Source organism: Oncorhynchus gorbuscha, linkage group LG10, assembly GCF_021184085.1.
Source record: "Oncorhynchus gorbuscha isolate QuinsamMale2020 ecotype Even-year linkage group LG10, OgorEven_v1.0, whole genome shotgun sequence".
NCBI classification, from domain to species: Eukaryota; Metazoa; Chordata; class Actinopteri; order Salmoniformes; family Salmonidae; genus Oncorhynchus; species Oncorhynchus gorbuscha.
Genome location: NC_060182.1, coordinates 39,301,155 through 39,326,717, shown reverse-complemented (window position 1 = coordinate 39,326,717; position 25,563 = coordinate 39,301,155). Strand labels below are relative to the sequence as shown.

The following is a 25,563-nucleotide window of genomic DNA, read 5'->3' as shown; positions in this document are numbered from 1 at the left end:
TAGTTGGTGAACCAGGCAAGGCCATCATCCGAAAAAGAATATGGTGATTGACAGAGTCGAAAGCATTGGCAAGGTCGATGAAGACGGCTGCACAGTACTGTCTTTTATCGATGGCGGTTATGATATTGTTTAGTACCTTGAGCGTGGCGGAGGTGCACCCGTGACCGGCTCGGAAAACAGATTGCACAGCGGAGAAGGTACTGTGGGATTCAAGATGGTCAGTGACCTGTTTGTTGACTTTTCTTTCGAAGACCTTAGATAGGCAGGGCAGGATGGATATAGGTTTGTAACAGTTTGGGTCCAGGGTGTCTCTCCCTTTGAAGACGGGGATGACTGCGGCAGCTTTCCAATCCTTGGGGATCTCAGACGATATGAAAGAGAGGTTGAACAGGCTGGTAATAGGTGTTGCGACAATGGCAGCGGATAGTTTCAGAAATAGCGGGTCCAGATTGTCAAGCCCAGCTGATTTGTAAGGGTCCAGGGTTTGCAGCTCTTTCAGAACATCTGCTATCTGGATTTGGGTAAAGGAGAACCTGGAGAGGCTTGGGCGAGTAGCTGCGGGGGGGGGGGGGGGAGCTGTGCAGTGGGCAGCTGGGAGGAGGTGCTCTTGTTCTCCATGGACTTCACAGTGTCCCAGAACTTTTTGGAGTTGGAGCAACAGGATGCAAATTTCTCCCTGAAGAAGCTGGCCTTAGCATTGACTGCGTGTATTGGTTCCTGACATCCCTGAACAGTTGTAGGCATTTGAAAGATGTGGCTTCATGGTTCCCACCACAATTGCAACACGTCACATTTTAATCACTTTAAATAACACATAATATGATATTTTCCACAACTTGGATATCTCAGCTTCTCCCTTTGCAAACACTTGACACATGACCAAAAGCTTTACAATGATCACACTGCATTGGTCTTGGGACTAATGCTCGGACACTGTAGTTAATATACCCTAACTGCACTTGATTAGGGAGAGACTACATATCAAAAAACAAAAGAACAGACAACTTTTTATTTTCTTCATTCACCACACAATTAATCCGACGTGAATCAATCACTCCAATAATATTTTTAATCTCTTCAACATCTACTTCCCACGAGACGCCAGATATAACCCCCTTGAGGGCTGCTCTGTTCCTAAGAGATACACACAACACTTCAAACATCAAAACGGGTGAGACGCAACACACATTTCTTCTGATCCTCAGGAGCACAAAAAAACCTAAGCCAGCCTGCCTCTTGTGATCCTAACAGACTTCACTCTACCCAGCCGACTAAAAACGAGGGCTGAGGGGCTTACGTTGCAAACTTCCCTTGCTTGGCTCATCATTTGGACCGCCCTCCAAGATGGCAACAGGGATTCCCTGTAAGTGGATGAGGGTGTGTCTTTTAAGTGTTTGGACCACCAGAAGACCCCTGTAGTGACTACTATAATCTTCTTATTCTATGATATAATGGCGGTCTGCAAACAAACGTTAAAGAAGCATGCCGCCACCTACTGTGCTGGAGTGTGTGGTCAATCACGGTTTATAACATTTTTAAATCCTCCTACCTAACTCAGTACTTCTGAAAAAGTTTTTTTTTAAAGAGCCCTACTGACCTCTAATTGACCCTCCCCTATCCCTCAAATCACTTCCACCCCCCCCCACCCCGTCCAACCCCAATGACCCTAAACTTCAATCTTTCCCTCTCTTCAACATACTTACAACAATATAGCGACACATTCTCCACCGTTTCATCGACCATACACTCCAGACACAAACCATTCACATGCTGCCAACCAGATGTAATGACGAGTTCAATGTCCCAAGCACAGTCTCATCTCTTCTGCCACACATCTATCAAAATGTCTCTGATCTTACATTTGGACTCACCTCAACCCAGTGGAACATTAATATCAATTGTATCTTGTTTCAAAGCTCTTTTGGCTAACTGGTCTACAATTTCATTCCATGTAAACGCCTGCTCCTGTGTGTCCACTATCGGGGTTATTGGATCCATCTGTGAAAAGTGGGGAAAAAAGCATAAAACTTCGACCAGTTTCCCTACATCACTAACGTCTGACCAATCTTTCCTTATACCTACCAAGGTTAGATGAACAACAGGATCTGGGAGTAACCATGGAGGAATATCCCCTATCAACACAGAAGGGCCAATCTCCAACTCCCTCAAACCCCTCTCATCATCAAGCTTCCTACTGTCCAACCAAAACCACGGCCTTGCCTACTAGTATATTCCCAACAGTCGTCTAGAGTAGTAGCAGTGGGATTCTCAACCTCACAGCCTTTCAACCTAACCCAATAAGCGGATGACAATTTGTTACGCCGTATATCCAAAAGCACCTCACCTGCCTTCACTTGTAAGAAATGTACAGATGTTAATTTAAATGCACCAATACACATCCTTAAAGCTGTATACTGGATTCTGTCCAGCCTCTGAAGCCAAGTTGTCACCGCTGTTCCATAAACTATACACCCGTAATCAATTGTCATCCTGATCAGAGCTCTATAAATATCCATCAACGATTGTCTGTCAGCACCCCCTTCATAACCAGAGACCGAGCGCATAAGATTCACCACCTTCTTACACTTGGTTTCAACATTTATGACATGATCTTTCCATGTATATCTCTCATTGAATCATAGACCCAGACATTTATACTTAGAAACCCTCCTCATAGGCTGTCCATACGGAAACGACTGTATATTATCACAATCAGCAACTTTCTTCTTTGAGAAGAACATACAACAAGACTTCGCCACCGACAATTTAAAACCCCCAGTCAATCGACCATCTTTCAGCATCCATTATAGCTTGTTGAATAGATTTGATCACACGAGAGACATTCCTTCCCCTCTTCCAAATGTACGATGCTCGTCTTCGTCTTCTTTGAGTTTTTATTGATGGATCACAACCAACTGACAAGTGCATACACCGCCACCTACTGTACTGGAGTGTGAGGCCGGTCACCAACTGTCTATACCACAATATTCTCTTAATTAACCCTGAATTTCGAACACAGGAGGTTGATGACAAATACAACAATTTGATGCCATTCCATTCCCTCCATTCCAGCTATTATTATGAGCCGTCCTCCCCCCAGTAGCTTCCTGTGATTTCGAACAAAATGCAAAAATTCCCTACAAACCTCACTATTCCCAAAATACCACCCAATCCCCATTCCCTTCCAACTTCTCTGACCCTATCAAACAGCCTCTCCCTTTCTGCATTCAAACATTTCACAGAATAATAATACATGTTCAAACGTTCCTCTACCATACAGCCATTACACATTTCAGTACCATGGTATCCTATCAATTTCAAAGAGGAATTCAATCCCATTCCCGTATGCCCTAATCCCATCCTACACAACATAACTTCCTCCCTTCTGTTTCCATTTCATGACACTCTATCCGATTCAGATTTCCTTGTACTATCAAAATGTCTGCCCTTACTACTTTTATCCCATTGTCTCTGCCAACAATCTAACCCATTTTTCAGAATCTGTTTTCATTTCCCCTCTACCCAACTGCACCTGTATAGAGTGCCACACCGTGAGTCATAATACCCATAAAACTTAGCTGTCCAAAAAATTCCAATCGTTTTTCTACAATACATTTTTTCCAATGGGGGATTTTTAGAAACACTTCAAATAAGGGCTGTGTTTCATGTAGGATTACCCTGGTGTGACGTTTTGATTACCACGTAAATCTCTCTAAGACAAGGTGACTTATCAATATATTCAGGCTCTATATCCACAATATTATTTTCCACTGCTTTTTGTTGTTGTTGCTATTATAACTACCATATTATTTCCATTAACTTCTGTATGAACAGGAATCCAATAGAATAATATATATGCTGAAAGATAATGATAAAATAATTCCACTCTGAAACCTTATAACTGTATGAAATTGATTAGAATCATAAAATTATAATCTGATGACGTGTGTAGTTTTAGTTGGAATTAGGTTTAAACAAGGTATCTGTATAGTGGAAAAACACAGACTGTCTGAGCAAGGCGTAGCTTAGGATTTGAACTTGTGTGTGCCTCGTAAAATACTGAAGAATAATTAAAACTGTGTTTGAGCCAACCTGGCTAGGTCTCTGAGAGACTTGGGAGAGGACAGGAAGTACTTCTCAAGGTCTCCCTAATCTCGGGGGAATGGAACTGTCGGCTGGGTAGTGATACACAGTGGTGAGAACTATGGAGAAGGATCAATCTCACCTACTGTTTGTGTGTATATGTGTGCAGCTATAAAATGGATGTTTTTGTATTCTTCACCTTCTCTGAATAAACTGTGCTATCGTTTTGCATAAGCTGAGTCTTTGACTAATTATTATTAAACCCATGGTCTTACAAACCTCGGGGATTGGTCAAAGCTTGATTGATTGATAGTTATTATCATTGGGATTGAAAATTCTCATGACACTTCTTCGCCCTTGCTGACATGCATGGCTAGATACGTAGCGCTGCCTGCAGGGTGGAGGGTGGTTGCTGCACACACTGGACTGTTGACAGCCAGCACGTGTCAAGTGAGTGCTGCTTGGTTGACATTCATGAAGCCAGCTAGCTAACTAGTAAATGATTAGGTCACTCCTGTATACTTTTTGTAAGTTAACAAAATTGCATCCAATTGCAAAAGAGTAGAAGAGAAGTCATATTTTGAGGAGCAACTTGAACATGTATTTGAGCAAATTCAGTGATGAGTTCTGTTACTGTTGTTGTTTACTGTTTGGCTATGGAGGATGATGATGATTGTTCATGGCCTAGGCTGTCACCCAGTTGGTCACCAGTCTGAGTTGTTGTTGATGAGAATTGACTGGCAGTTCCAGTCGAGCATACCCTACCCAAAAGTATGCGGACACATGCTCATCGAACATTTCATCCCAAAATCATGGGCATTAATATAGAGCTGGTCCCTCCTTTGCTGCTCTAACACCCTCATCTCTTCTGGGACGGCTTCCCGCTAGATGTTGGAACATTGCTGTGGGGACTTGCTTCCATTAAGCCACAGGAGCATTAGTGAGGTCGGGCACTGATGTTTGGCGATTAGGCCTGGCTCGCAGTTGGCGTTCCAATTCATCCCAAAGGTTTTCGATGGGGTTGAGGTCAAATCAAAGCAAATTTGTATTGGTCACATACACATGGTTAGCAGATGTTAATGAGAGTGTAGTGAAATGCTTGTAATAGGCTGGGAGCAACAAAATTGAGTCCTGGTCAGATTTGCCGAAGGGAGGGTAGGGGAGGACTTTGTATGCATCGTGGAAGTTAAGAGTAGCAATGGTCCAGAATGCTAGCATTCAATATGCTGATAGAATTTAGGAAGCCTTGTTCTCAGATTAGTTTTGTTAAAATCCCCAGCTACAATAAATGCAGCCTCAGGATGTATGGTTTCCAGTTTACATAGAGTCCAGTGAAGTTCTTCCAGGGCCATCGAGGTGTCTGCTTGGGTGGGATATACACGGCTGTGACTATAATCGAAGAGAATTATCTTGGTAGATAATGTGGTCAGCATTTGATTGTAAGGAATTCTAGGTCAGGTGAACAGAAGGACTTAAGTTCCTGTATGTTGTTATGATCACAACATGAGTCGTTAATCATAAGGCATACACCCCCGCCCTTCTTCTTACCAGAGAGTTGTTTGTTTCTGTCGGCGCGATGCGTGAAGAAACCGGGTGGCTGTACCGACTCTGACAACATATCCCAAGTGAGCCATGTTTCTGTGAAACAGAGAATGTTACAATCTCTGATGTCTCTCTGGAAGGCAACTTGTGCCCTAATTTCATCCACCTTGTTGTCTAGAGATTGGACATTGGCGAGTAATATGCTCGGAAGCGGTGTTTGGTGTGCTCGCCTTCTCAGTAGGCAGCTACATCTGCCTCTCCTGCGGCGACCACGTTGTTTTGGATCAGCCTCTGGGATAAGATCCCATGTCCAGGGTAAAGGTCTGAACAAAGAATCCACTTCGGGAAAGTTGTATTCCTGGTCATAATGTTGGTAAGTTGACATCGCTTTTATATCCAATAGTTCTTCCCAGCTGTATGTAATAACACTTGAGATTTTCAGTCAAGTTCTTCAACACGGATCTCGACAAACCACTTCTGTATGGACTTCGCTTTGTGCACAGGGGCGTTGTCATGCTGAAACAGGAAAGGGCCTTCCCCAAACTATTGCCAAAAATGGCCTAGAATGTAATTGTATGCTGTAGCATTAAGATTTCCCTTCACTGGAACGAAGGGGCCTAGCCCAAACCATGAAAAACAGTCCCAGACCATTATTCCTCCCCCACCAAACTTTGCAGTTGGCACTATGCATTCAGGAAATCCATAATTTTGGCCATATAGTGTAAGTATGCACACCCCACTGCTATGACACTCCAAACTGAGCTCAGGTGCATCCAATTTCCTTTGATCATCCTTGATGTCGCTACAACTTGATTAGAGTTCTCCTTTGGCCAATTACATAGTTTGGAAATAATTTAGAAAGAAACACACCTGTCTATATAAAGTCCCATAGTTGACAGTGCATGTCAGAGCAGAAACTATACAATCAAGTCCAAGGAATTGTCCGTAGATCTCCATGATAGTCATATATCTGGGTATATATCTGGGAAGGGTATAAAACTATTTCTAGGGTGATGGAAGTTTCCAAGAATACAATGGGAAATTGCAAAAATATGGAAAAACCCAGACTCTGCCTAGAACTGGTCGTCCGACAAAACTGAGCAATTGGGCAAGAAAGACCTTGGTTATGGAGGTGATCAAGAATCCACTGACCACTCTGACAGAACTACAGAGTTCCTTGGCTGAGATAGGAGAACCTGCCAGAAGGACAACAGTCTCTACAGCACTTCACTAATCTGGGCTTTATGGGAGAGTGGCCAGATGAAAGCCAGTCCTGAGAAAAAGGCACATGACAGCACCCCTGGAGTTTAAAAAAAGGGGATGTAGAAGACAAAGGCAAAATATTCTGTGGTCTGATGAAACAACATTTTTACTATTTGGCCTGAATGAAAATCAGGCACAGCTATTCACCCATCTAACATCATCCCTACCGTGAAGCATGGTGGTGGCAGCAGGTTTTCAGCAGCATGGTCTGGGAAACCTTTATTTAACTAGGCAAGTCAGTTAAGAACAAATTCTTATTTACAATGACGGTCTACCAAAAGGCCTCCTGCGGGGACGGGGGCTGGGATAAAAACTAATTTAAAAATAGGACAACACACACACATCAAGACAAGAGAGACACCACAACACTACATAAAGAGAGACCTAAGACAACAACATAGCATGGCAGCAACATATGACAACACAGCATGGTAGCAACACATGACAGCACCACAACATAGTAGCAGCACAAAACATGCTACAAACATTATTGGGCACAGACAACAGCACAAAGGCCAGAAGGTAGAGACAACAATACATCAGGCGAAGCAGCCACAACTGTCAGTAAGAGTGTCCATGATTGAGTCTTTGAATGAAGAGATGGAGATAAAACCGTCCAGTTTGACTGTTTGCTGCAGCGAACTGAAAAGAGGAGCGACCCAGGGATGTGTGCGCTTTGGGGACATTTAGCAGAATGTGACTGGCAGAATGGATAGAGGGAGAAATGAATGGTGCCAAATACAGGCAGATCCTTGATGAGAACCTGCTTCAGAGTGCGAACGACCTTAGACTGGGTGGAGATTTATGTTCCAACAGGACAATGACCCCAAGCATACAGCCAAAGCAACGCTGGAGTGACTTCATAACAAGAATGTCAAAGTCCTTGAGTGGTCCAGACTTAAATCTCATTGAATATCTGTGGAAGGACTTGAAGATTGCTGTTTACCGCTGCTCCCCATCTAGCTTAGCAGAGCTTGAGAAAATCTTCAAGGAAGAATGGGAGAAAATCCCCAAAACCAGATGTGCAAAGCTGATATAGACATACCCAAGACGACTCAAAGCTGTAATCGCTGCCAAAGGCGCTTCTACAAAGTATTGACTCAGGGGTGTAAGGGGTAAAGGAGATATTTCTGTATTTCATTTTCAATACATTTGCAATGTCTTAACATGTTTGCACTTTGTCATTATGTGGTATTGTGTGTAGATGGGTGAGAAAAACATATTTAATCAACTTTTAATTCAGTCTTTTTTCCTAAACTTTGGGCAAAAATCAAATTAATAAAAAAACACACAGTGGTTTTCAAGCTTTTTTTTCAAATGTAATGAAAGGGTAATGAAAGGGTAATGAAAGTGCGTTTGATTTTTTTTCTACTCCGTATTTTAATCATGTGACCTCGAGACCAATATAGCGTCTTCTCACATCATGTGTGAAGTAATTGCCACTTGTGCATACCATGATCATCGAACATAATTATCCAATTAGTTCAAAATAAATGTTCAACCATGTGGATTGACTTCAAATGAAATGCTTATCTTAAGGACATTATCAACAAACATTTTAACTTATTGTCTGTTATCAACATTATATGGGAATAATAACCATTTTGTCTAAGAAAATGTAGCCTCTTTCCGTACAAAGTTACAATTTTCATTCACTATCCATGGAAAAACGTAAATGAAGTGCATTCATTAATACACATGTGAAGAACGGAGGCGCAGTCTGGTCAAAAACCCCCAGAAAGCATCTCCATAATAACAGACGAATCCACTGACACAAAATACCAAAATGTTCCAAAAAATAAAAAAATAAAAAAAAAATATATATACATCATTTTGAGTACCTGCTCTTTTACGCTCACTTTGTGGAGGCAGAGAAGCACATCTCTCCAAATAATGTAGTCTAACAGAGTGGGAGAAATTGCTGGGTTGTTATTTCTATAGCGAATGAAAATAGGCTAGCAATTTGTTCTGAGAATAGTCTACATTTCCCGCTCTACATTTTCTTATATAAAAAGGCTTATCATCATGCATGTTGTGTTGCTACCATGTTTTGTTATGTTGCGTTGCTACCCGGCTGTATCGTCATGTGTTGCTGCCATACTATGTTGTTGTCTTTGGGACTCTCTTGTCGTGATGTGTGTTTTGTCCTATATTTTTTAGGTTTATTTTTAATCCCAGCCCTTGTCCCCGCAGAAGGCCTTTTGCAATTTGTTAGGCCGTCGTTATGAAATAAAAGTTTAATAAATAAATCGTACCCATATGTTAATAAGAACAGAAAAAAATAATGCGTTGTGAAATATTTTTGTTGATTGATACTGTCTTGTTATGTAAGGATGAGACTGTTTCGTCATATCCTCCACAACCTTCTAAGGCAGAAGCATTATGAGACAGCATTATGTTTTAGTTTTTTTCTTCCGATGACTGTCTATCAAATCTTTCCGTTTATAATCTGATGCTAAATTGCAGGTCTTTCAGAATATATTGTTGTCTGCAAAGAGTGTCCCAGTGGGGTTTTGACATGCTCTTTTGTTCACAAGATTTTTTTCTCTGGTTGAATTCATAGTCTCTCCCCTTTAACTGTCACAATTGCCCCATTTTTATAGCCTCAGATGATCAGGGATTGAGTCTGTTGGAGAGGATCAGCTTGAGCAAAGTGAGGTGTAGAATCACTGATCTACAAATAGTAGAATTGCAGGAAATGAGATTTAAAACGGCTACATTTTCTGCTAGCTCATGGAATAACGTAGAATTGCAGAAAAGGAGATTTGAAACTGCACATTTTTCTCTGTGCCAACAAGAAGTGTGAACAGTTTGGTGTCACATAGGTTGCGAGGTGTTTGTTTGTTTGTTACTATGCCGATAAATGCCAACATCCATCCAGACATTTGCCAACTAGGACATTTGTGTGACAGACCATCTCAAATAGTACTGGAGTACTCCTGCTATAGGCCTACACCACATAAATGGCTCCTAGCCTCCCATGCATAACCCTACTTTCATTCCCTAACACTAAGACTAAAACTAAATCATATAAAAACTCAATAGAAATGTTTTTATCAAACCGAAACTGAATAAAAACAAGTAAATCAAGTCTGAAAAATAAATTCAACTAAATTGAATTTCAAATCAAAATGTAAAAACAAATAGAAAATCCAAAAATGGTATTAACTTTGCTCCAAAGACAGACCACACAAAGTAAAGACAGAGTGATTAATCCTGAATCTGATCCACACTGGGTTTTTAGCTGTTACACAACTTTGTATTCTCAAAATACTGTATGCCATAGACATAGTTGTGTCAGGTTACGTTAAATTCTATGGACACAGAGCCCTTCCCTACACACGCAGGGAAATCATGTGGTTTGGATTAGACTGTAGTGATGTGTCACTGATGTAGACTAGACCCTGGTGCCACACCAATCTGAAGCTCAGCAGTCCTGTTTAACCACATGGTAAATTAGATGGCACAATAACAGTGTCTTAAACATCTTAGACTAGGTACAACAAGGTATAGAGGATTGTTTTGGTATGGGTTAATTGATAGACAGAATGGCCCGGAATACAGATAAACATACAGACCTTTTAAGGAGTTGAAGAGGGATGATAACATGGGTTTGATATAGTGATAAGAAGTAAGTCTCGTCTTTTGATCACACACACACACACACACACACACACACACACACACACACACACACACACACACACACACACACACACACACACACACACACACACACACACACACACACACACACACACACACACACACACACTGGAGTTTGTCTGGATTGTGAATGACTCACATCCTCTCAGCCTTTGACCTCATGAGAAGGGAGGTAGAGTTTGCTTCACTTCCAGGAATTGAGTGGGATGCTTCCTCATGTGTCATACTGCAAGGAGGTGTAGTCTATACTGTATGTACCCACCTTTTTTTGCTTTCAGATTCACTCTGGGGAACACAGTGGTTTGGATGGGAAGGGCAGCTTGTACTGTACCTGCCAGGTGGAAGTAAATGCTGCTATGTTATTGGTTGGAAAGAGTCTCATGGTGTTGATTTGCCCACTCCCATTTTCCTAAGCACACATACTTCCATGAGCACAGCACACAGCAGTGCCAGACAGCAAAGTGTTACTGAGGAGAAGGAAAAGAGGGAGGTTGAAACAAGCATCAAGAAATAAGAGGAGTGATAAGAAAAACTTGAAGGTATGTAACATGCCTGAGCTTTCTATGGGGGTAGAGGTGATGATTAAAATAAATGTTTTGTGTAGAAAGGCTTATCCTAGTACTTCGACATCTTTCTGGAAATAGTGATTTGAAGGTTAAGTTGGATGCCTAATTTGGCATCCAACTTGGTATTTTGCTCTCTGTGCTCAAGTAATTTCCTATTAGTTAAATATTTGATTGTAGTCAGTCATATGCTGCTGGCAATTTCCAAAATGTGTTGTCTGAGGTGATATTTTGATTTGATGTGTGTGGTGTTTGATCAGTGGACAAAGAAATAGAGAAGTGTTAAAGGTCCAATGCAGCTGTTTTTTTCTAAATATCAAATAATTTATGGGTAATAATTAAGTACCTTACTGTGATTATTTTCAATTAAAATGGTCTAAAAGAAACAAATAGCGTATTAGCAAATAATTTGTCTAGGACTGTCTGGAAGTGGTTTGAGTGGGAGGGGAAAACTGAAAACTAGCTGTTATTGGCAGAGAGGTTTGAAACTTTTTCTTTCTTATTGGTCTATTAACTAATTTACTGCCTGGTGATGACATCAAGCAGGCCAAAACTCCATCCCACCAAAACAGGCTGAAATTTCAGGGTCTTTTCAAACAGCTCGTACACTAAAAGGGCATTAATTATAATTTTCACCATATCATTCCAACTTCAGAGTTTGGAAATATACTGTATATAAAACACAGGAAACCATGTTTTTTTGACTGCTCTGGGCCTTTAAGGCTTGCCTATATTCCAGAGCAGCATATTTGGATTAATGCCAACCTGCTAAATGGAGACTTCACTATGTTATTCATAATAACGGTGGTGTATCTGCTGTTGGTGGATGTGTGCAAGGTGTTTCATTACCAAGGAAAAGTATAGTCTAGGTCTACTTGTCCTGACTTACCATATCTCTTAAAAAAGGACATCTAAACCAATAGGCTAGTTTGACAGTACAGTACATGTTAGCTCGGAACCCCAGAGGCTATTTCCTAACTAGAATCCTCAACATCCTCCACATTGGCTAATTGTTTTTTGTACTGTGAACCATGTGTAATTCTGAAATGACAGTTGAAATGAACGTGCATACTGTAGAACAGTAAGGCTGAGAGTGAATGCATGTAATCTGCTTGCCCTGGTTTCCAGACAGAAAGTCTGTGTGACGTCCCAGGAAACAAGTGGACACTTCACTGTCTCTGTATGACACTGAGAAAGATGACCAGGCAAGGCCTGTGTATGCAGTGAGTAGTAGCTTGGGGTCTTCAACTTCATGAGTTCAGTGACTCAATGAGAGGCCTGAGTTGGATGAGTAGCTGCTGTGTGCTGGCTGGTGCCTTACTCCTTGCTGATTTATTCATCCACAGGAACCATGGACCATTTTACACAACAGTGGCCTACTGTCGCTCACTGCAGACTACTCATACCATAGACCTATGGCTTACACACCGCATACGCTGAGATAGAGGAGTATGATTGTCTAGGGTAGAATCTTATTTTTGTTCCGTTATTTGTGAGGTAAATGTAATATACTATATATTTTTCTTCCTATTCAGCCAGCCAGAGCAGTCTTTTCCCGAGAACAACCGAGATGACCGTTGCTCCGTTCAGTCGCAGACAGTGGGCCTCCCAGTCCCTCAGAGTCACAGCTGCGGAATTGTCCATAGTTGGCACCAGAGGAAAGAACAATGCCATCGCTGAGCGCTTCTCGAAGTAAGTGGGGTACAGTAGTATTAAATCTATTTATAAATAACTCAAGATAGTTCATATGTGTCGTTTACAGTGGGAGCAAATTACGGATAGTGGGCAGAATAAACAAGAAGTCGGACCAAGCCATGCGCGAGCGAGATCCTATCCGCGCGTTGTAGTATGTCTTTGCATATTTCTGTTAGGGTACGCCTCCTTTCTGAAATGTGCACAAACTCAGTTGAACCTTGCACTCCTTCTAAACAACGCAATTTACCCCCAAAACGTTGGCAAAGCGTCAAGTCTATAAAACGTAGGGCACCGTGTTCTAAACAGATTCTAGTTTTGGGAAAAGAAAGCAAAAAAAAAGAGAGCATAATTTCGACCCAGTTTCACCTAGTTCCATTCTCTTCCACTACCAGAGACCGGACTTCCTCTCACTACCATTATGCTTCAGCTTTGTAGCCCTAGTCACGTGTCTGGGTTACCCCTTCGGTCTGTGGTCCCATCACTCTCATTCACCTTAACTGTTACTCACTTTCTCTTCTTGCTTCACATGTACAGACCCCCAGTTGTATCTATTGCTCTCACTCTCTTCCTATACCCTCATACTTGTTCCAAGGTAGAAACGCAAATACTCACTTCAGTGTTAAGTTGATCTTTCCCTCTCCCACTGACCACTGATAGCTTTCCCATCCCAGTCCGTTCTGCTGCTTGGAACCATAGCATTAGATCACACACTCCCTCCCACTCTCTGTCCTCTCCGTGTCTGCTGAGCAATATTTTGAAACTGGATTGAATAGTGCCAGTCTGCTTGTGCTATCATGCCAACTCGTTGTCATGGAGTAGGCAAGAGCACAAACAGATCTGGGACCAGGCTAGAGTTGTACCAGTTTGTCTAGCCAAATGTGGAAACAGCACTGGCTAAGCAATGATACAGCCAGACATTTCTGAGATCCAATTGATCCGTTCTGCAACCCTATCCTCACAACCCCCTCCATCCTCTTCCAAGGTACCAACTGGCTGCAGAGGAAGCCAACCTGGAGAGGAAGAAAGCCGTAAGTACCCAGTCAGGGTTGAAGAGACTAATATCTAACAAAGCTAGAGACATTGGGATGAACCTATTTCTCTCTCAGGCCTAAACACGCACAGTCATGCCTGTCCACATATAGGACTTGGAGGATACAGTAGTAAAGCTTTAATCCGTCTTCAGAGACGTTTAATCTGAAGGTAGATAACCTCTGTTGCTCCCAGTACCTCGCATCACTTCCTCGCTTCTGTTACAGACCTGATCAATTAACACTGGGTGGTCACGCACTTCACAGGCATGAAGGACTACAATGTAATGCCAGATCCCACCTGGGCAATACAGACACACTTCCTGGAGGTCTGTTGGCTGGGCCCGGGAATGTCACCTGAGGGGATATAAACAGACAGCAGGGAATTGAGTTATTTTCATTAAGCTTTTTCAATCCCAGGTATGTGTCCGAGTCTGGAATAAGTCGACTGTCAGCTGTTGTATTGTATTGTGAGCAAGGCTTTCAAGGCATTTAGTGGGATTTGTTGTTGTTGTTGCTACAATTATGTACATAATCACTGTTAGCAGGAGAACTTAACATAAGAAAATCTGTTCGTCTTCACAGTTTGTGTGTGTGTGTGTGCTGCTGGTCTCTATCCTCAAATGGTTCATTTCTCCAAAAAAATGACAATTTCCTGCTCTCTCATTTTTGGGATTTTCCCCTTCTTTCAATTGACCTTTTCTGTTTTTTTCACTCTCTCTTACTCATCCTCCTTCTTTCCTTTCTATGTTCCCCCCTCTCTCTTCCACTGTTACTCGATTTCTCTCCCTCCTTCCCTCTCTGTGTTTCTCTCACACTCTCTCCTGGCATAGAGGGGTGGGCAAGCTAGCTCCTTCATGCAGATCTTTTCTCAAAGCTCACATCTGGGAGAGCTTTTATCATTTCCACCCAACAGACACAGAGCCAACTGGATCTCCAGGTTACCGGGCTTTCCAAGGTTTTTACTATTTTTCTTTGACAAAAGGAGACAGACGGTAGTGAAAGGAAAACTATGAATTGTTAAGGTCCTTATTTCTCATTCATTTAAATGGCTGTGAAACTTTTAGCTCCACTTATCTTACTGTTATGGTTGTCTAAACAGAGGACAATGCGTCCATTGTTTACTTGAAAGTAAGCATTGAAGCTTGTGTTAAAAACCCCTTAGAGTGTTCTCGTCATATGGTCCTAGTCATTTGATGAGCATGAGAAACTGTGTCGTCATAACCAGGTTGGGTTAACCAGGGAGAGGTCTGGTAGGAAGATGCTACTCAGGTTGAAAGCTAACGGTAGCTGTATTAGTAGCTATGGAAGAAATCGGAGACAGACTCGTCTCCTGAAACAATTGATGTGGGTGTAACACTGGTATCTGATCTGTATCCCCCCTCATCCTGTAATTACTACCGCATATCATTCCTCAGCGTTTCTCTTTTACACAACACAAAACCAAAAAACTAATCCTGGTCTCTTAAGTATCTAAGTTATGGATTCAGCCAGTTGGGATGCTTCTGGAATGTGTCAGTGATTATGATCCGTTAGTCAGACAGACTGTCGGTCTTTACCCCCTCCTCCAGGCTGCGGAGCCGTCGCCACAGACTTCCCGCAGTTGCAACCTGAGTGTGTTGAAGAAGCTTTGGGAGCAGCCTGTCCAGTCAGCCACACCTTGTGCCACGCTACCCCACACTCGCCGCTTACTCCCCTCAGATCCTAACGCCAAGCACCAGACCCAGGCAACTCAGGCCCAGCCACCTCTCTCACCAGACCCCAACACCAGTCCCACAGCCGCAGAGGACCAGGCAGGACCAGGTATGGAGAGGAGAGGGCAGCAGAGAGAGCGAGAGAGGCAGGAGGGAGGAGCAGCAGAAGTGCCTTGCATCCCCAGTGAGAAGCCCGACATACCCCTCAACAACCTCAAGATGATGTTCCAGAAAGGAGAGAACCTTCAGAACAAAGTAAGTCCAAACTTACTGATTTACAAGCTACACGCCCCTAAATATTTTAATAGGATATATGTCATCTTTCTGCCATTTTACACCACATAAATGATAAGAAATGAGAATGGCTAAACAGGAACAAAGCTGATGAACTACTGCAAAATACATTGTTTGTTTAATCTTTTATTTTTATCAAAGTCGTTTGTTTCTTCAAATCTGTGGTTTCCACATGTATTTTGGAGAAACACTTGTATATTGTTTAAGTATTATAAGTCCAGCGTGGTCATGTTGATCAGGTGTTGTGAGGCCTTCTACTCTGACGGTGACTTAAAAATGTGCCTTTCTTTAAAAAACAAGGACATTTCTAAGTGACCCCAAACTTTTGAACAGTAGTGTACATGCATACATACTAACATACATACAGTGCATTCGGAAGTTTGCTACATTACAGCCTTATTCTAAAATGGATTAGATACAATTCAAATCTCAATCTACACACAATACCCCATAATAACAAAGTGAAAACAGGTTTTTAGAAATGCATGCACGTTTTTATATAAAACTGAAAAACCTTATTTACATAAGTAGACCCTTTGCAACAAGACTCGATGTGCATCCTGTTTCCAATGATCCTCCTGATGTTTCTACAATATCTGGGGAAGGGTACCAACACATTTCTGCAGCATCGAACTCTTTGGCCTGAGTGCCAAGCGTTACATCTTGAGCAAACCGGGCACCATCCCCTACGTTGAAGCATGGTGGTGGCAGCATCATGCTGTGGAGAACTTTTTTCAGCAGCAGGGACTGGGAGACTAGTCAGGATTGAGGGAAAGATGAATGGAGCAAAGTACAGAGAGATCCTTGATTTAAAAAAAACTGCTCCAGAGCACTCAGAACCTCAGACTGGGAGTGAAGGTTTACCTTCCAACAGGATAACGACCCTAAGAACACAGCCGAGACAATGCAGGTGTGGCTTCGGGACCAGTCTCTGAATGTCCTTGAGCCGCCCAGCCAGAGCCCAGACTTCAACCTGATAAACATTCCTGGAGAGACCTGAAAATATCTGTGCGTCAACGCTCCCCATCCAATCTGACAGAGCTTGAGAGGATCTGCAGAGAAGAATGGAAGAAACTCTCCAAATAGAGGTGTGCCAAGCTTGTAGCGTCATACCCAAGACTCGAGGCTGTAATCGCTGCCAAAGGTGCTTCAACAAAGTACTGAGTAAAGGGTCTGAATACTTATGTAAATTATATTTACACCCCTCCACTAATTGGAGTAAACTAAGGGAAAACAACACTTAGGCTTCTGCTTCCAGCAGAACTATACTATATAGATTTTACGAACATACCTAGTTGAATAAACAATGTATTTTACAATAGTTATCTCTGGTTTGTTTTTAATCCCATCCTTCAGCTCCCCTCAACCCTCCCATCTGTCTCTGAACACCATCCATTTTGGATTTCTAACTGCCATTTCACAAAAGTTCTGAACCTATATACATTTTACCTTAGTTATCTTGTTTGTTTTTTGTTGTCTCACCCTTCAGCTCCACTAAACCCCTCCCATCTCTCTTTGAACATCATCCAGTCCCATCCTTCAGCTCCACTAAACCCCTCCCATCTCTCTCTGATCACCATCCAGTCTCACCCTTCAGCTCCACTAAACCCCTCCCAAACATCAACACCATCCAGTCTCACCCTTCAGCTCCACTAAACCCCTCCCATCTCTCTCTGAACACCATCCAGTCTCACCCTTCAGCTCCACTAAACCCCTCCCATCTCTCTCTGAACACCATCCAGTCTCACCCTTCAGCTCCACTAAACCCCTCCCATCTCTCTCTGAACACCATCCAGTCTCACCCTTCAGCTCCACTAAACCCCTCCCATCTCTCTCTCCCATCTCTACCCAGTCTCACCCTTCATCCAGTCTCACCCTTCAGCTCCACTAAACCCCTCCCATCTCTCTCTGAACACCATCCAGTCTCACCCTTCAGCTCCACTAAACCCCTCCCATCTCAACACCATCCAGTCTCACCCTTCAGCTCCACTAATCTCTCTCTGAACATCATCCAGTCTCACCCTTCATCCACTCTCTCTCTCTGAACACCATCCAGTCTCACCCTTCAGCTCCACTAAACCCCTCCCATCCAGTCTCTCTCCACTAAACCCCTCCCATCTCTCTCTGAACATCATCCAGTCTCACCCTTCAGCTCCACAAACCCCTCCCATCTCTCTCTGAACATCATCCAGTCTCACCCTTCAGCTCCACTAAACCCCTCCCATCACCAGTCTCACCCTTCAGCTCCACTAAACCCCTCCCATCTCTCTCTGAACACCATCCAGTCTCACCCTTCAGCTCCACTAAACCCCTCCCATCTCTCTCTGATCACCATCCAGTTTTCAGCTCCACTTCCCATCTCTCTCTGAACACCATCCAGTCTCACCCTTCAGCTCCACTAAACCCCTCCCATCTCTCTCTGAACATCATCCAGTTTTGATTTCTGTTTGCCATATATTTTTCAACTGTGCTGTGATTCACAAAGGTTCATAACATTTCTATTCTCATAGTCTCTACAGATAGCAAAGGTGTTTATCGTTGGTTTGCAAAAAGTATGATATTATTGATCGATTGACTAGGACTTGTCAAATCACCCGGCAGAGACCGTGACTTAGATGTGTTTGCTAAGGAAAGGCCCTGTGAAGCAGCCCTATGAATTGTAGAGTTTTGAAAGATTTTTTTTCTTCTGAAGATGAAGCAGACAACAGGTCTGTGTGTCGTCAATGTTCCTGTTCCAGAAGTAAAGAATGTTGTGCTGTGTGTTCTCCAGGGGTCAGAGCCCTCCTGGGGTTAGTCATGCTGCCAGTCACATGCATCGCTCTGAGTGTTCTCATCTCACAGTACATTCCTACAGATGGGCTAGATATAAACAAGCCCTTAGGCAGATAGGAGGGTAGGATGGGGGTTTCAAAACAAACTGTCCTCCTCCTCACACTCACTTTGGGAGGTTAACAGCCATTTTGATAATAGAAAAGTGGGTAAACTCGTTTTAGAAGCAAAGGATCCTTTTTATTCTAGGCTAATCGTCTATATCTTGTTTATTTTCCCTGGCTTGTATGAAATATTAGGCGTTGGAAATGAAAGGCCAGACTTTCAACGGAACTTCCTTACGAGGTAGCGTTTTTGGTTGATTGTTGATCAAGATTCAGACCTTCATATTCTGTTACTAAAGCTAGTTTACTAGTCTGTTTTTGAACATGGCCTGGACAACAGATCAGAGGATTGTTTTGTAGAGGCTTAATGAGTTGCCTCGCCACACCCCAGCTGGTTGAACCTTCCTTCCTTCCTCCCTTAAGCACATTAGCAGCTTTCTCTCTCCCAGCTGAAAGCCAGGAAGTGACCTGGGCTCTCCCCACACACCCCCACACCCTGGCCTCGACCCACACCTCCACGTCCAGCCCTGACTGGCTCCCTGCTCCTTGGCCTGTAGGCCGAGCCCCTCTCCCCGCTTCTCTTCCAGGGGCGGTGATGTCATGGGGCGGTGATGTCATGGGGCAGGCATTGCACGTGACTGCAGTAGAAATGAGCAAACTGAGCCTCCTCAGATAGCTCTTCCTCCCCGGGTCCTCTCTGATTTATCAAAGAAAAGGCCTTCTCTCCCCCCTCCTCTCCCTGGAGGAGACGATCATGAGGGAGAGGCACTTAATTGACCCAACTTCACCCCCCCTCCCTCTTTAGCCCCCCCCACTCCCCTCCATATGCCCCCATGAAGGCCTCCCCTCCCCTCTGCTCCTCTCTCTCTGTGTGTGTGACTGTGACGAGACAGAAAGGAAGGAAGCACCAGTCCAGTCGTGGTCCCTGCTCTGCTCTGTCAGGCAGCCCAGTCCAGTGGAGCCACAGTCTAATGAACACAATTGAGTTAGCTGCTGTTGATGTTCCAAACTCCTCCAGGACAGGTATGAGTGCTCCAGCGTAACAGTCTTCTCCTCTCCTCAACTCGTGCTTTGGTTTGCTTCTCCCTGTAGCTCCTTGCGTTGCTTTGCGAGAGGTAAATATATATATATATTTTTCTTTGTTTGGTCTCAAACCCCTCGACCTCGGACCTCCTTGAGCTCACTATTCATCATTGCGGCCTTGAAACATAAAGCGGAGACTATCTGGGGTTTGATTTCATTGCTTGTTGTTGGATTAGTATGTTTGTATTAGGTTATAGCGCATTATGCTGTGAATTGAATCTTTTGATGGGAGTGCTAGCATATACACAGACTACACTATGGTTGATGAAACTACTGATCTGTCAGTGAATAGGGCTTTTTAAGGACTTTGTTTTTGTCAATGGTGGTTTTGTGCTATATGTAGCCTAGCCTACAACTCACTGATTTGAATTGGCCTTGTTTCTTGTCATTGTTCTGGGGCCCAGGCAGCCAGCCGGCAGGCGGTAGGCTTTAGGGAGGAACCCCAGTCTGTCTACGGGGGTTTTAATTGTCAGTGGGATTAGTGTCAGAGCTCTTTGTCTGCGCCGCTGATCAGTTCCTCCCTGTCGAGGCTCAGCTGCCTTCTGGCTGTTCGTTTGTTTACATCCACCGCCTGCCCCCCCCATATTGTTGAGGCACCACCCGTGACCACCGTCTGGAGAGGGGTTGAGAGGAGAGGGACCAGGCTGAAGAGTGGTCACGCTTGGGAAGGGGCCTCCGGCTGCGTTAGAGAGAGGTCTCTCGGCCTGGGGTCCGTCTGGGGTCTGGCTTCCTCTGCCTGGCTCTGTCTGGAGTTTCATGCCTAGATGAATCCACTCTGGAGGATGGAACAGCACATCACCCCCTTCTGCGAATGCAAATCTAAAATCCAGACGGCCACGAATGCACAACTCTATATAGACTTTCCCCCCGGAACAGCACTGATCTATCTCGTCCTTGTATTTCAGGATTTTATCCACCCTTTGCCTCCCAATCTCTCTCGGTCTGTCTGTGTATTATAAGGTTGTGCCCGGCGCAGTCCCAGCCGACCAGGGCTTTGTGGCACTAATCTCTGATACCGATCACACCCGTGGCTTACAGACACAAGCGGTACAGACGGATAGGAGGCAGGAGACCGGGCGCGTTCCAAATGGCACCCTATTCCCTACACAGAGCACTACTTTTGACCAGAGCCCTCTTTGCCCTGGTCAAAAGTAGTGCCCTATATTATAGGCAATACGTCAACATTTGGGGCTCAACCATAGGCTGTTCTGGCATTGAGCGGGTAGAGGCCAGGTGAAGCCAGGCTTAACTTGAGTCTCTGCTATTACAGGTGTGCCAAGAACAGCATGTCTTCTCCTCTCGGCTTTTACCACTGACCTTTTGGCTCTACGAAATCCCTCTCTCACCGATGGCCTGATCACTGAAACGAGAGTTGAAAAGTAGGCAGCCACTCGGTCTCGTCTTCAGCTGTGTTCAGAATGCGCTGTGCTGTGTGTCAGGCAGGAGGGTGACTGGTGAGTCTCCTGGCGGGTGCTGGTGTTGACTGGGGATGTGGGACTGTGGACAGGAAGACAGACTGGGGTGTCCGTCTCGCCTTTTCCCCCTAAGGTTCTAGCTCACAAGGGGATTAGAGTAGAGGAGGGCTGGGCTGAGCACGAGAGGCAGACAGCTGGGACGGAGGCTGGACAACAAGCCAGGCTGATACTGCAGCGGACTCCCTGACCGGCTGCCACACCACCTACTCGCCTCTCTCACCCATTTCCTTCTCATCTCCGCACCACTCTTCTCACTGTCAGAGCACTGGGCTCAGAGCTGTCTGATGGATGGCCCTGGTTCTCCCCTGCCTTAAATTTAGTTTCAGCGACGTGAGCATCATATGGTTCTGTATGCAAAGCACGAGGCAAGTGCTGCTGGCCTTATTCCGTATGTTCAGAGCCTGCTCAATCTACAATGTAAAGGCTACTCTAATGGAATATACCGTCCTGATAGCGTGGCTTGGTTCTGTGTTTCCAGGTGTCCAGAGAGCCTGTGAGGATTGGAGGGACCGGAGGCATCACTGACAACATGGATCAGCTACTTGGAGGTACTATTACGCTGACAGAGCGCTCTCTCGCTCACTCACGAGTTAAAAGCAAATGTACTGTTCTCCATGAGGATGCACATATTGTTTCACTAGGCTAGAGAGGCGTACAGACAGACTAAGCATACGTAAGTTGTCCAGACTACCTCTTTCCTGTAAATGTACTGGGTCAGTGACTGTAGATGGCGCCTTCCTAAAGTGCAGTGATCAGCAGAATGTCTGATTACAGGAAGAATGATAGTTATGGGAAGAGGGCTTTTCCCTTCTATTCCCCCTGTGACCCTGTGTTCCTGTCGCAGCCTGACGAACACCATGGGCATATCCCAAATAGCATCCTATTCCCTATATAGTGCACTGCTGTTGACCAAATACCATAGGTTCTGGTAAAAAATAAAAAAAATAAAGGAGTACACTATTTAGGGAATATGGGTGCCACTTGGGACGCATCCCATGACCCAGACAGTCTGCATTGTGCTGAATGGATCACCTGTACTGTCGTCGCCATAGCTTATGAGAGGTGTGTGTGTGTGTGTGTAACCTGTGCTTCTCTCTGTCGGGTCTCCTAGATTCAGGGAGCATAGAGTCCATGCCCCTGAGGGACAGGATGGCCATGTACCAGGCTGCTGTGTCTAAAACAGAGGTGTTATCCTCCTCAGTCAGCGTGAGTACCTGTCCTTTACTCTGCTTCACTGCCTGCCTGCCATGGAAGATCATGTAAGAAGTCCATGGTTCTTAAACCTGACGGAACTTGACTAGCCTCGTAAGGTATAACGATCCTGAAGTCGTGCGAGCTTACATTCTGTTCGAGAAACGAGAGCGCAGCGGTGGTCTTGGATCAGGCTGGAACTTGACCCCAAAGTGAGAACTTCAGGCCCATCCCGACCAGAAGCTGTCAGTTACGGGTTACTATTATTTGATTTATTCATTTAACCAGGCAAATCAGTTAACAAATTCTTATTTACAATGACGGCCTACCCCGGCCTAACTCTAAAGACGCTGGGCCAATTGTGCACCGCCTTATGGGACTCCCAATCACGGTCGGTTGTGATACAACCTGGAATCAAACCAGGGTCTGTAGTGACGCCTCTAGCACTGAGATGCAGTGCCTTAGACCGCTGCGCCACTTGTCCCAACTCTAAAACACGTCCCTGTTTTTCTCTCTCTGGCAGAGTGATCAGCTGGACTCTGACCTCTGCAGCAAACAGAAGGAGAACATACCCCCAGGCAGTGTGGACACGGTGAGGGATTGTGTTCTCGTGTGTGTGTGTGTGTGTGTGTGTGTGAGAAACACCTCTAAATCACCACCTCTCCCTCTCCTCTCAGGGTCCGGACTCAGAGCCCAACAGTAGGAAAGCATCTTCCACAGAGAGCAATGGTAACTGATTTGGTGCTCCACTGCATTTCACCAGATCTACAGTATATTCTTGTCTGTCATTATTTATGTCTCCTCTATAGATTTCAGCTCGTGAACCTTAGGTCAGTATTTTCACAACAGCTCCCTCTGGTGTCCAATGTGTGCCATTACTGATTTTAGTCTCATCACAGCAGGCTCCAGTACCGGCACCTTCTCTGCATCCCCCCCGACTCAGAAGGACCAAGCTCAGCCCAAGACCTCCAGGGTTAATTCAACAGTCCCTTTTCTGTATTTGTCTCAGAGCAATTGCCAAACCAACCATTCACTCTCCCAACGTGCCTTGAATGCCTCTATTTTGTGTGTGTACAGAGCTTCTGCTTGCCTGCAAGAGAGAGTTGTGTGTCATGTCAGAAGACAGTCTACCCTTTAGAGCGTCTGGTAGCCAACCAAAAGGTCTACCACAACACCTGTTTCAGATGCTCCCACTGCAACACCAAACTCAGGTGAGGGGATAGGATGGGACAGACACCATGCAGCAAGGAATTGTTTATTTGTTAAAACATCTGTTAATCTCACTATTAGTGGAATTGATATCGTCTTTAGGTCCACAGTGTTGTTCCTCTTGAGTTAAGGATCAGGGTTTATGCGGCAAGATTAGAAAAATATATTTCAATATGTTGTCTTTGTCTCCCTCTGCTGGCCAGCCTGGGGACCTACGCCTCTCTGCACAGCCACGTCTACTGCAAGCCTCACTTCTGCCAGCTGTTCAAGGCCAAGGGCAACTACGACGAGGGCTTCGGCTTGCGCCCTCACAAGGAGCTGTGGGAGACCAAAGGAGAGAGTGGGGCTGGGGAGGAACCCAGGACAGAGCTGACTACCAAGGCCACCTCCTTTTCCAAAGACAAGCTGAAGAAGTGCGCCTCTACTGGCACGCTGTTGGTCAGCCCAGCAGTAGAGGAGTCTCCACTGGCCAAGGTCAACGTGGTGACGGCCTCCCTGGAGACCCGCGCCCAGAGCTCAGCAGAGAAGGACAAGCCAGTGGAAACACGTCGGCTGAAGATCTCCTGGCCCCCCCGCACTGAAGGAGACGGAGAGGGGGGTAACACTGGGGACAGTCCCACCTCAGACGGGAGCTCCGCTGGGAAACAATCCCGTGCTAAGTGGCCCCCAGAGGATGACTCAGCCTCCACCGACCAGAGCCCAGAGCCCACCATACGCTCCACCCTCTGCAGGAGCGCCTCCCTCAAGGAGCGTAGCCGACCCTTCTCATTGGCCATGGCCTCCCATGCTCCCGCTCCTGCTGCCAGTCAGACAGCCAATCCTGAGCCACTGGAGAGAAGCTCATTCGAGGACAGGGAGCCTGAACTGGCCTGTAGCCCTGAGGAACAAGGCATGGAGGACCAGGAACAACCAAACAGCCTGTCACCCGACTACCACACGCCTTCTAACGACAGCTACGTGGACATCCACACCAGCTCTGAGGACGAGGGGATGGAGGGGAGAGTGGCACGTCTGAAAGACCACCACGAATTACTAGAAGCAAACCATGAACAGGGAGCAAAGAATGACGGGGAGGAAGAGGAAAAGCTGGAGGGAGAAGAAGAGGGAGCAGGAAAAGAGGGGGAACGGTTACCTTCTCAAAACTGCCAGACTGCCTCGTCAGAGATGGCCGCACCCCCCTCGTCTCTGGAGACTGAGCAGAGGTCCAAGACCAACCGCACGTCTCAGGATGTGGGCTTCTGGAACGGCGAGGAGGCAGTGTCTGTAGAGGAGATGATTAAGAGGAACCGCTACTATGAGGAAGATGAGGACGAGGAGGACTGAAAGAGACTGGACTGGCGTTTATCATGCCATGAAAACGATCAGCCATTATCACCACACTGACTGTTAACTTCTTCCCCCTTTTCATTTCCCTGTTACTAAGGAACAGTGTCTGGCTGCGTTTGGTGCCATGTCAGGTGTTATACTCTCTGAGCTCTATTTGTGCCTCTGAACTATCACCTCAATTGGAGTGATCAAGTCCTCAGAATATCTACATTGTTAGTTTTCCATAATATAGATTTATTGAAGCACAGATCAGTCTTATGATTGTGTATCATTCAACGCTAATTTTAAGATATTCCATGATCTGAAACAACCTATTGTGGGTCATTTATTTCTGTCCGTTCTACCTTAGTCTGGATGATGGCACAGTAAAAAACAAACGAATGCTGATGATACCAACTGAACCCAGTGAATGAGACATATGAGTCTGTTTTTAGAGAGTCCGATGAATGTTTATAAGGTGGATTGTTTGATCAGAACCGCAGGAGAGCTCAGCTGAAAGGACAGGATCGGTTTTCACCATATTCTTTCTGCTTGTTATCATTGTTTGTATGAATTTTAAAAAGGATGCACACAAAATA

General features: G+C 44.8%; 2 protein-coding genes across 5 annotated transcripts in view; one reads left to right on the top strand and one right to left on the bottom strand.

The window, feature by feature from the left end:
• Positions 1 to 13,446, bottom strand: part of zgc:174906 (uncharacterized protein LOC571548 homolog) — a 19,406-nt gene extending 5,960 nt beyond the window's left edge. Inside the window, exon 1 of the mRNA XM_046366032.1 lies at positions 13,425 to 13,446. The gene's annotated coding sequence lies outside the window, so the exon portion shown is untranslated. The remainder of the gene's footprint in view (positions 1 to 13,424) is intronic.
• LOC124046061 (LIM domain and actin-binding protein 1-like) lies at positions 10,835 to 25,563 on the top strand. 4 transcript variants are annotated; one of them, XM_046366030.1, is made up of 12 exons: positions 12,751 to 12,809; positions 13,795 to 13,840; positions 14,069 to 14,260; positions 14,674 to 14,798; positions 15,412 to 15,789; positions 21,738 to 21,807; positions 22,371 to 22,465; positions 22,974 to 23,042; positions 23,128 to 23,179; positions 23,350 to 23,423; positions 23,528 to 23,661; positions 23,863 to 25,563. In XM_046366030.1, the coding sequence occupies exons 5-12, from the start codon at positions 15,646 to 15,648 to the stop codon at positions 24,980 to 24,982; spliced, it is 1,758 nt and encodes a 585-aa protein (XP_046221986.1). In that variant the 5' UTR covers positions 12,751 to 12,809; positions 13,795 to 13,840; positions 14,069 to 14,260; positions 14,674 to 14,798; positions 15,412 to 15,645; the 3' UTR covers positions 24,983 to 25,563. The 4 variants fall into 4 exon arrangements, with proteins under 4 accessions (XP_046221984.1, XP_046221983.1, XP_046221986.1 ...); XM_046366028.1 differs by lacking the exons at positions 14,069 to 14,260; positions 14,674 to 14,798 and adding an exon at positions 10,835 to 11,093 and having other exon boundaries at positions 12,653 to 12,809; positions 23,353 to 23,423; XM_046366027.1 differs by lacking the exons at positions 14,069 to 14,260; positions 14,674 to 14,798 and adding an exon at positions 10,835 to 11,093 and having other exon boundaries at positions 12,653 to 12,809.